The sequence below is a fragment of the Megalopta genalis genome, chromosome 5 (genome assembly GCF_051020955.1).
Source record: "Megalopta genalis isolate 19385.01 chromosome 5, iyMegGena1_principal, whole genome shotgun sequence".
In the NCBI taxonomy this organism is placed as follows: Eukaryota; Metazoa; Arthropoda; class Insecta; order Hymenoptera; family Halictidae; genus Megalopta; species Megalopta genalis.
In genome coordinates, this window is record NC_135017.1 from 11,340,542 (window position 1) to 11,352,823 (window position 12,282).

The window sequence follows — 12,282 nt, forward strand, 5'->3', positions numbered from 1 at the left end:
TATCGGGGATGCTGAAAACGCCGGGACGCCGGGTTCGATCCGCGCGCAGCATATTTCGCTGGAACTGTACCCGGCTGCCGCGTCCCGACCAATTTTTGTTGTTTATTCCCGCGCGGAGAGCGGCGTCGCGAGGCGGCGGCGCGGCGCTGTCGCTCGAACGCTGTAAATTCTCATCTTTCTATCTCGCAGCCTCGATAGGGTATCGGGCCGAGACAACACGCCAGATATCGACGTGTCGAAGCGATTTACGGCTTTCGTTTATTTCGTTCCCGTTCGGTTCGCGCCTTACTCGGCGAAACTCGAAACGTGGCCCGAGCTTTTTCCCAGCCAGCCGCCTTCGGCCGTCCCTCTTTTTCCTCCCCGCCGACGTAAAAGCCGGCCCTCTCGAGAGCGTCTACCCCGTCGGAGAGGGCCGTTTTTCAAGGATTATTTCGAGTGGATCGCCGGGCGCCGCCGGCGAAGAAGTTAATCGCCGGGAGATTCGTATCGAGAGCACGATTTCTTACGGAATAATTAAAATACTTTTTAACCGTCCCGCCGGAAAACAGGCTCGCGTGTAATCTCGACGATGTAACCATCCGTCAGATGCGAAACCGGGTCCACGGCAGCGCGAAGGCATGCCCGGCGAGCCCGTAATTACGCTTCGCAATTAAAAATTGTTAACTTACCGGGACAATAACTTAATTACCTTTCATAAACGTTATGCAATTTCTTCTTTACGGCACTCGTTCCAATTGCTCCCCTCCTTCCTCCCTCCCTCGCTCTCCCGCCCATTTTTCCGTCCCTCTCTTCCGCCCCATCCGCGAACCATCGCGCGCTGTAACTCGGTCGTGAAACGACTCCCTCAAGGCGGCACCGAATCGAACGCTTCAAATCGTCGCATAGATGATTACCCATTCAGCGGGTTTCGTTAAGACGATAAACGTCCCTGCATCGCTTCCGGAATTATTTTCTCGGCAACGATAAACCACTCGGAAATTGTGCTTTTGTGCTTCGATTCTCGATAATGGGGTCACGTTGTCCCGTCACGTAATCCTTCCACGGATTCTCCCGCGAATCCGTCCTGAAAACATACTTTCCCGGCGATTTTCGCGAGCGCAACAATACCTCGGAAACCGCTTGCCGATGCTATTTTTAGTTCCCGAGAAATTCGACGTTCGAGAGAAATTCGCGTTACCGACTTTGACAATTTTTAACTCGCCAACTATAAAAGGTACGTTAACGAATCTCACAGCGATAAATTCTTTAGAGTCTCCCGAATGAAACGATATTTTTTAGAACAACATTGCGACGAACTAAACGGGCTTAAATCGAGTTCCAAGGTAACCCGAAATGGTAACAAAATGCCACTTCGTGCCTCGCGGAACTGTTTCATTTATTTTTCACTTATTAAGAACGTCGCCGTCCGAACTTTTTGTTCGCGGATTCTCAGCGAGAAATGTCCGCTGTATCACGTGGCACAGCGGAGATGTACACGTTCGACGGCCATGTTTCGAAATAAATTGAAAACGCCCGAAAAGCTTGGGTCGTTTAACTCGTCGGACTCGTTGCGACCCCGCGCAATTTTCTCGTGCGAGTGGCATTTGCATAGCTCGAACAGATTCCGGCGTGAAAGGCGGCCAAAGTTCCAGATACGAGTTCCCCCGCCGAAAAATGCTTCATAAGCCGAATGAGTTACCGGAACACGCTTTCGAAATTTGCATCCGGCCGCGCGCGAGACTCCGCGCGACACTTGGCCGCCGGTCAGAGCGGGCGCGTTGGAAAAGGGAAATTTGCGCGAGGTAAATTTTCTAACGACTGGAAAGTGGTGCGCGGGGCCCGGCTGAAACCTGTTTAAACGAAAAATCGCGACTGTAAAAATTCCCGGGCTCATTAAATATTGTAGGAGCAGTCGCTGCTGCCGTCGTCGTCGTCGCCGCCGCCGTCGCGGTGCCAGCGCTTTTTAATAAGCATTCCTCAGATGGCTTGATAAATGTAAACCGAAAAGTTCCCGGCTAAGGTACTCGTATCTCGGCGCTGCTCCGCTTATCATCCAACTTTCTTTCGACGAGTTATCAAGAAACATAGTTAGCTGAAACTTTAATACCCGGTACACCGAAAGGAAAATATCGCGACCCCGGCGGTGCCGCGCGCTGATTTTTACAGAAATTTTCTGCCACTTCGTCCACGGTCTCGGGCCATGAATCCCGACCGTACCCGCGGCTAAATAAGCCGCGGCCGTTCCTCTGTCCTCGCTGATTTATCCGCCGGTTTCGGACGGTTTAACGACGAGCAACAAAATCATGAAATACACTCGCCCACGGGAAAGTGCGTTGACAGGCTTCAAAAGGGTGCAACAAAAGCGCGGACTTCTTGTAGAAGCTGCAAGAACACGGCCGCGGTATTTTCATGGCTGCGTCGCACTGTTGTAACAGTGGTTACGGAATTTTTTCAGATTTTTCAATTCGGTGCGTCGCTGTTTAAACAATAATTGAACGCGAAATGTTCGACGTTCTTCGCGTTGAAAGTAACTTTTGACGAAATTATTGTTTTTTATTCTGTAAAGTTATTGGGTGATGTTAAACATTTCATGGTGATAAATAATGTGTGTAATGAAGGTATCATTGTTAAAAGTTGTTATAAATTACTGTAAAGTTAGTTGGCTTTATATTTATTGAATAAGACGTATTCAATTTTTTCGAGGAAAAATGAACGAGATAAAAGAATGGAAAAATTTAATATGTTTTATATTTTTTAAGTATAAAGTTAATTTAAGACAAATCAAAGGCATACTGATCGCCTCCACTACCCTAATTATTTTAATAATTTTTAAATATCGTTGTTCTGCCGATTGAAATTATTAAGAGAATGTACAGTCGCCTTGGAAAGTGTAATAACGCCTTCTCAAACGGAATAACTTTGTTAAAATTGATTCAATTTTAACTTGAACATTTTTTAGTTTTCTATGAAATGAGTGTACAAAAAGTTTTTCAGATTGCAATTGATTGGAATGATAAAAAAATTAAAAAACGATATTCCTTAAACTTTTTTATCTGAGCCCACAACGAAAATTTAAAAAATGCATTTTGCAGATCGCGGTAACTTATACGTCTAACATCTGAAAAATATTCAAGTTCATCAAACCAATCTTAACCCTTAGCACTCGAAGCCACTTCAACAGTAAATCTAAAATAATTTTTCTGTCTGATGGTATTTTCATTTTACACGAAAAAGTGCACTTTATGCATACGATATCGAGCGCTGCGACTTACATCTTTAACAAGCCTTTAAATCGAACCTTCGATAATTATCTTAGAACGTGATACAACAATTTTCGTGGTGCCTCGGTGTCAGTCGAGTGCAAAGGGTTATAGAAGTTATTTGAAAAGGCGTTAACGTATTTCCAGAGGCGACTGTAGTCGCCGCGTGTCGCGATTAACGAAGGGAACTTTCGCTTTGCATAAAGGAAGCGTAACGCGCCATCTACTTAAAGTCAACTGAGCATTCTCGTGATTTGCAGAATACTGGTGCCACGGAACCTGGATCGAGAACGACACAGCTTACTTGGTCGCGAGCACAGACGTCGGTCGTTACTGCCTCGTTTACAGTGCATCAGCCGCGGCGACAGGAAGTCGTGAACTCTCGGTGACGGGTCATCTTGCTTCCTGTCCGAGGGCCTCACACCGTCATCTACTATCGTGGCAGGTCAACCTCACGTCGTACGGTGAGCATTGTTGACACCGTGCCGCTCATCGAGACTTCTGTCGGCGCGCCGACCCGCCGAGCCGGCCGCACGGCTCGCTGCGTTACCCTCTAATTAATTCGATTGCACTCGCATCGATACGGAACTAAGTCAACTTTTAATCAAGCAAGAATTCCGCTTTGAAGGCCGAGTCGCCGATCTGATATCGCGAACTGATTTAATTACCTCCGGCGGAAAATTGGCTGGCAACTTCGTGTTCCGAAGACACCTAGATTCCTATAAGATCGCTCGGTTAATTAGTCGCCGAACCACAAAATCTATCCCGAAGTTTGTTCACCGAGACTTCTGACTCCGCCTGTATCCAGCCACCGCCGAAACGTCGCTCCCCGGACGCCGGGAGTTTGACCATGTTTGAAGCAGTCTCGCGCGCGCGATTTGTCCGAACTTCGTCGATCGTGATCAGACGACGCGATAAATATTTGTGCACACTCGTCGCCGGTGCATAATTTCCAACAGAAAAATTCACACCCCTTCCTGAAACTCGGCGAAAAATTACGACGTAACTTTTAAGAAGAATCGTTTTGTACTTTCGCAGAAAAAAATTCTCGAATACAACCTCGCCTTTATTGTCCGAAGCCTGGTTACTCTGTCGTTCAAATGTTCGCATATCCGTTTCTAGCGGATGCTTCTCGATATAAAAATTCGCGAACAATCTCGAGACACGGCGCAAGCAACGGTAAAAATTTCGAGGAAAACCGCGTCGCCGTTTCCCGGCGAAAAAATCCCGATTCCCGTTGTCCCGGGAGCGGCCTGTTCCCGACTCGCTCCTGAAACGAATGTTTGGTTTGCAGCGCAATGCAGCGAGATCTCGATGGCGACGTCGTGGACGTACCGTGTCTCGGCCTCCGTGTACATCTGCATGGTGCTCGGCATCCTGTTCGGCAGGTATATCGTGAGGTGATGCTGCTGAGTGCAGAGACCCGGCCACGCCGCGACCGGCGTGTAGTCATCGAGCAGCAGCAGCAGCAGCAGCAGCCACGAGATGGAAGAGACACACCGAGCAACGGCGGACTGCAGAATCTATACATATATACATACACAAGACACACACACCTATATACGCCCACGTGTATATCTATATAGATTTCGTAAGACGGACGGGACATTTTTTCGGGAAGAGCCGAGGCCGGCCGAGGCGAGGCCCGCCGGGAGAAAGTAACCTAATTAATCGAGCCTAGTGGATAAGTGACCGTAGCGGCGGCTGTTGTGTCGGTGAGAAAGAGACTATTGAAACCTGCTAGTTCCTTCGTCGGCGAACGTGGCGGATCTCCGGACGAACAAGTTGTACATACCGTAGCAATACGTTCGCGGAACGCTCTCCCTCCAACGCGACAGGATCTTCCCGACAGTGTCATGTGAAGAAGCCGGACACCGGCCAGCCGCTTCCTCGGGGCTGCCGACACACCCCCCGAACCCCCCGCGAAGCCTGCACTAGTCGTCGAACACCGGTGTCCACTCCAATATACCTGATAATCAGCGATCTCAACGTTTCGACCACGTTTGCGACGGTTTCAGGACGTTTGCGCAAACCTGCCGGCACTCGGACGCAGTCTACGCTGATCGTAGGCCATCCTATCTATCCTAATGTGTCTGGTTTCTCGTGGTTTGCATGTTGGAACGTGTTTGAGGTGGTTCAAGCACGTTTGCGCAAACGCGCTCCTTCCTGAAACGCGATCTGCACCGGTCGTCGGTTGCGGATCCACTACAGTACGCCCGGTCCTCGGTTGTTTTGTGCGACGGAACATGTTCGCGGCGGTTCGAACACGTTTGCGCAAACATGGCCCCGCAGAAACATCGGAAAGAGACTGCTCCGTCTAACGCGTGCCGATTTGCTGTCGTTCGCGTTTCGACTGGGTGTAGAGTAGTCCGGTAGCGCCTGAAGTTTCGAGGAAATAATCAGTCGAATTTAAATAGAAACAAATTTGATATACAAAATGATGCTACAATTATTGTACGAGCGGGAAATGGTTCCTAAGGTCATTTGAAGCAACTTTTTCCGTTAGAAAATTTTTCTCCGAGGCGTCGTTAACGAGTTATTAACGAGAAACAGTGACCAATGAGGAGCGAGCTCGCTAGCCGCTAGGCGGCCGAGCCAACGAACGGAGCAGGGCTCCGCCCGCTCGCCCGTGGGCTCCGCCTCGCGCCAGCGGACCTCGCCTCTGATTGGTCTCCGTTTTTCGTCAATAACTCGTAAACGACGCCGCGGATTGCATTTTCGCTAAGGAAAAAGTTACTTGAAATGAGCTCGGCAACCTGTCATTCTCCCGGAAACACCATAATTTTGGGACAGCCTGTATATCGTGCGACGAATGTGAAGTTAATCCTGCTTGAGATCGAATGAAAGACGCAGCGTTTGGCTGCCCCCACGGTAACTGGTTCCACTGGCCTACGCCACAGTGGCCAACCGTGTGCTTGCAGCGAGGCAACCAGCGAAACCGAGTCCACGAGTGTCCGACCGACGACGAGTCTCTGTCATTGTGCGATTAGTATCGGAAGACGCGAGCGCGAGCGAAGGGTGTTCGTTGGAATAAAATTCGGTTTCCAGGGGGACGGAGGAGCCCGGGGCTGGCGGGACGGAGCCGGGCGACGCGACGAACAGCGAGAGACGCTGCTGGCCACCCTACGCCCTACGGTTCGCCAATATTTACGCGTCCCGTCGCTGATCAGCGTGTCCGCTCCGGGCGCAGACTTTTTTCACTTGATCGGACGAAGATGAAAGGGGGAAATGGGATTGGAGGCCGAGGAATTGGGGAGCGCCGAGGAGGGGACGGCGGCGAGGTGTTTCCACGGTGAACCGGTTAAGAAACAAACGCGAGCCGGGATTTCGGGAACGAACGCTGCCGTCTCTAAATATTTGAAAATCGCCGGAGGGTGGGGGAGCCACCTGGTGAAACACCTAAGGACATTACGGTAAATTTTTCTCGATTGTTTATCGACTTGCAAACGAAAATGGACAATTTGGGAGGAGACGCGATTGTTCGAAGCCTCGCGGCTTTTTGTAGTTGCCGATTGTTAACGATTATAAAAATGAGACGCGAGGCTCGAATAATCGTGTCTCCTCTTCCCATATTGTCCATTTCGGTTGCGAGCTGAGGGACAATTGGAGAGAATTTACTGTATTTGGTCGGCTCGGGAGCCGATCGGCGCGAGTCCTTAAAATTTATACGAATAAGCGTTCCGCGAATCAGCTGTGAACGAATAACAATGCCGTGAAACAAAGCGCGAAGAACAATTTTTATTGTAAGATGGCACACAAATGTCAAGGTTTTGTGTTTTAGAAGAAACAATTCTCGCGGATCTTTATGTAAAATAAAAATCATCAATTTCAATAAACATACAGTCAAATAGAAATTTCTTTCTTCCTTTAACAATTTCAGTGAGTTGAAAATAATACACGCAAGATCTTAAAATTTTTTATATCTATCTATTTTTATTATATACGTGAGGGGTTAAAAATGTGTGATTAAAATTGAGAACAGTGTGAAAGGATTCGAAGAAGAGCCTGAATCGTTGGTGCACTAATTTCACTTTATCAAAAATACTGCGAAACGAAATCAAATTATACTTGGCTCCCACATCTCGCAATTGTTACGGACAATTTTTATTTTGCATGAAGATCCGCAGTTTGGTCGCAAATAGCGCTATCTGTTACTTATTTACGGAGAAATCGACGATATCGATTCGTCGATCGGAAAGATCCTACACAATAAACGATGCGTTTGAAAAGTGGACTTGCACTGATCGATCGGCTTTCGAGACCGTCCATTTGTTTCGCGGTTCAGGGCGGGTCACGCACCAGGGTCGATGTAAAATAAGAGAACGATGGGAGAAACGACACGGTGATTGTTCCGAATTTCTCGGCGACTTTGAGAGCCTGCTTCACGGTCGCCGAGAGGAAACTTCCGAATGATTACTAGAACAAAAAAGACGCAGGGACCGTCGCGACCGAAATGGATCAGAATTTCGATCGGAGGTAAAAATCATGAGATTTTCGATCTAACGCTAGATTTTCGGAGCACTGAAAGCAGAGGTTTTCTATCAGTTTGTAAAAGTAACGAAAAGACGTTTATTTCTGATTTTTTAAGAGCGTTATTATAATACTTGCCGTAAGTAATATATAAGGTATATCCCAAAATTATGGTACTTCCGGGAAACGAGAGATTCCTGGGGTCATTTGAAGTAACTTTATCCTTTACAAAAATTTTCTCCGAGGCGTCGTTAACGAGTTATTAACGGAAAACGGTGACCAATGAGAGGCGAGCTCGGCTGGCGTGAGGCGGAGCCCCCGGGCGAGCGGACGAAGCCGAGTCCCGCTCATTGGCTCGGCCGCCACGCGTCAGCAGTTCTTGGCTCTCATTGGTCACCGTTTCTCGCTAATAACTCGCAAACGAAGCCGCGGATTGCATTTTCGCTAAGGAAAAAGTTGCTTCAAATTACCTCAGGAATCACCCCGTTCCGGATGTTAAAATAATTACGAAACACCCTGTATATTGAGTAAGTATCTAATAATGACACAGACGTATCTTTACCACTCTGAATAATTGTAAATCGAGGAGTTAGTGACAGGTTATTTTGACGGGTTCCGTGAACCTAGCGTTAAGCGCGCGAGTTCGCGGCGAGGTGACTTCCATTTTGGTTGCACACGGTCCCCGTTGAAAATGTGCTACGGAAAGCACAAAAATAAGGGTGCTGGGGCCAATACTGTGTGCGTCGTTTGGTGACTGTCGCCCAGGTGTGCGAGGTCGACGAGGCAAGAGAGCGAGAGAGAGAGCGAGAGAGAGAGAGAGAGTGAGCGAGAGAAAGCGAGAGACAAACTAGTACTTATTTAGGTTCGCGGGGCGTCCGCCATATTCGCGACGTGACCGGGTCAGGCGCGAAACGCGTGTCCGCCGGAGCAAGACGAAACAAAACCGTGGCTCCGTTTCGGCCGCAATTAGACGCGTTTTAATTAAACTTCCGCGACGGGGACCGAGCGCAGGCGGAAGAGAGACTGTGTGTGCGTGTAAAAATGAAGAGAGAGAGAGAGAGAGAGAGAGAGAGAGAGAAAGCGAGGTCGAGGTGGCACGGGATTGAAGTGGCTGCCCGGGTCTCGCTGAGCCACGAGTACCATGGCGAACGAACGATTCTAATTATAACTATTATTGTACGTGCAGGGAACGAGCGTGTAAATGGACTTCTCCCTTCGTCCGTGTCTTCTTTTTCACTGTGTTTTTCTTACCTCGCCCACCCTCCGGCTCTCATTCGCGCTCGCCCCCTTTGGGGACCATTGTTGGCTCCACGATGACGCCTTTCGGGGCTGTTTCCAACGCCGCCGTTGAAACTGGAGGCTAATCTACGCGGCTTAACCTTCGATCGCGCGTCGATTCAACGTGTGTCGCCCTGCGAAACAAGCCATCAAAAATTTGGCCACCGCCGGAAGCTTAATCTTAGCCTGGATGTGCCGGCGAACGAGGCTCCGTCGGGATCGACCCTCGGATCAACCGAAGACATCTTGGTCTAACTTTTCTACTGGCCTAATCGCTAGCCTAACTCGAATCTAAATCGTTCGATCTGTAAAGGATCTTTGCTTTAAATCGCGGTGTCGCGGTGAACTTCCTGGAACCATGAGCGCAGCTGGAATACGCGAAAACTGTGGGGACGAGAGCTTGACCTATGGGTTGGTTCCGCGAGCCTAATCGCGCGAAGCACGACGACGAAATTGTCGAAACGACTGTCTTATTTTTAACATAACATCGTCCTCGATTTTATCACCTAGCGGCGTCGATAAATTCCCGTTGCAATAGCTAAAAACTCGGGTGAGAAGACGGGCATACCCTATGCCAGCTCGATGTTCTAAGCGATCCCGTAGTGCCATCGGCGAACCGGTATAGTGATCGAATTATTGTTTGGATATTCTTTTAGAGCACTGCGAACAGTATCGTGTACGTGCGTCGATTCGATATATTCGCGTTTGTTTGGAAGTCCAGGACTAGGAAAGACTCTAATTGGCGGGTGACGATGGGACTAACGATTACTGAGAGACACGACATATCGATATCGGACGAAATCGAGCTAACGAACCGAATACGCTGCTTGGGCGGAGGTTGCACTGTGCAGTAGCGACTAGGTAAATTAATCAAGCACTTTGAACCGTGTTAAGAGACTTCAAAGTATAAGGAGAGGGAGAGAGAGAGAGAGGGGCAGAGAGCGATAGACCACGGAGACGTGACAGGAAAGTGGGAATCCTTTTAGCGAGAGAAAGAATCGTGGGAAGAAACCCAAAACCTCGACAAAGTACACATATTTTTCACTCGAAGTATTTTAATTAAGGACGCCGATTTTAAGGACGACGGTAGGGGGAGGGGAGACTACTTGGTCGCATGCTAGTCGATTACTATACATACTTGGTTAGTTGGGTATACATACTATAAATATGAATATAACACGGAATAAAAGTGAATATAAATATATAAATAAATCTATGCAAATATACAGAATTATATAAATACACGAAGACAGGTCGATGTTGGCTATAAACTGTACACTATTAGATAACGAAGAAAAATGAGACAAAAGACGGCGGTGCGTTCGCGACGGTTGTCGACATCGAAGCTCTTTCACATTTTCAATTGATATTTCCCATCGGTAACTTCAGCAAACTCCGTAATTATTTCGAAATTATGAATCGCTACAAAAGTTACATTTAATTAAGAAGGCGGCCGGGTTTAAATTTTCGACAACACGAACGAGGAACCACGAACTCCAATAATCCATATGTTAATAAATATTTGATAATTGAATTTAACAATTAAATTTAATAATCAGAGATTTAATAGTTAAATTTGATAATTAAAGATTTAACAGTTAAATTTACTAATTAAATGCTTAATGGCTAAATTTAATAATTAAAGATTTAATAATTAAATTTAATAATCGAAGATCTCTAATAATCAAATTTAATAACTGAAGATCTAATTAATTAAATTTAATAATTAAATATCTAATAATTGAATTTAATAATTGAAGATCTACTAACTAAATTTAATGATTGAAGATCTAACAATTGAATTTAATAATTAAAGATCCGATAACTAAATTTAATCATTAACGATTTAATAATTGAATATTTATTAATGTACAAATAATTTGTCCCTCGCCTTTTCCGCAAAGGGAAGGGGGGAGGGGGCAATTTCCACCTATCTGTAAATAGTAGCTTTAACGATGAAACGAACGAAAAGTAAAAGAACGAACGGAGAGCATAAAAATATCGTCAATCGATACTGTGTCGCGATCTCCAAGTCGCTGAACAAAAGTTTCCTGTAAAAAGCGTCACCACGTTGACGACGAATACGACGACGACGACGACGACGATGACGACGACGATGATGACGACGACGACGACGACAACGACGGAGGAGAAGAGAATTCGGTTTTATATAGATCGCGAGAGTGTAGATTTCAGGGTATTTATATCGAGGGTTGAATAGTTATACAGAATATACGAAAATATTTAAATATAAATTATATTATAAATACAAATATGGAGGAGTATATTATCTATAAATATATATATAAATATATAAATATATTATATACTATGTTTTTATTGTTGTGAAGTTACTCGAACGGCCGTAGGCGACGCTGTCGTCGGTGGGGATACACTCGCGTTTCATCGAAGAGGGACGAAAAAGAAACGAACGTTGTCATTTCAATAATCATTCGATCCGTCGTCGCGTCGAAACACTGACAGTCGAACCGCTTCCCACCGATCACTCTAAATTCAGTATAAAATCCTTTGAAAAACAAAGAGACTATTCCAATCAAATGTTCTGTCGTAATCGAAGAGTTCCGAACTGATCGAATCGAATTCTGTAAAATTCTCTGTAAAAAAAGTTCATTCTGTAAATATTAGACGCTAATCATTTTCACGTGAGAAACAAAAATGGTAACGGCGCTTGGAAACACAAAAGGACGAGAGCTGTCAGTGTTTGAATCGACGGTGTCTCTGGGGAGACGCAGAGGCGCGCCACCTGTTCTCTCATTTACATGCAGCGAAATCCGATCACGGCAGTTGCGTGACCGACAGGCGAATTTCGATCTACGAATGGAAGCGAGCGTGCCGTTTTCCCTGTGATGCTGGCAGAAATGTATCCGCATTCTTTCGAACGATGTAAAATACTGTTTATATTCTAACGAGAATTCGCAATGGACAGGTATCTGCGAGGCTGCGTGGGTGGTGGGGGATATGCGATGGGCAAATGGTCGCGGAAACCTCTGTAGATGTCGCCTCGTCGGCTGTCGCGTGTTCTTCGCGCCGCGTCAAACCTCGTCAATCCACGGCGAATCGCTTGAAAACGGTCTCAAACCGCGTCAAACGGTCTCAAACCGCGTCAAACGGTCTCAAACCGCGTCAAACGGTCTCAAACCGCGTCAAACGGTCTCAAACCGCGTCAAACGGTGTCAAACCACGTCAAACGCCGGCCGGAAGGCAGAATCGGCGCAGAGAGCAGGCGAATCGACCGAGAGAAAGGCGAAGAAAAGCGAGAAAAACCGAAAAAAAG

At 46.8% G+C, this 12,282-nt stretch overlaps 1 protein-coding gene across 1 annotated transcript in view; it reads left to right on the forward strand.

The window, feature by feature from the left end:
• The window catches only part of LOC117221014 (uncharacterized), a 404,219-nt gene extending 395,286 nt beyond the window's left edge, over positions 1-8,933 (forward strand). The window contains exons 13-14 of the mRNA XM_033471570.2: positions 3,500-3,703; positions 4,534-8,933. Coding sequence (XP_033327461.1) covers positions 3,500-3,703; positions 4,534-4,643 — 314 coding nt within the window. The 3' untranslated portion in view covers positions 4,644-8,933. The remainder of the gene's footprint in view (positions 1-3,499; positions 3,704-4,533) is intronic.
• The last annotated feature ends 3,349 nt before the right edge of the window (positions 8,934-12,282 follow it).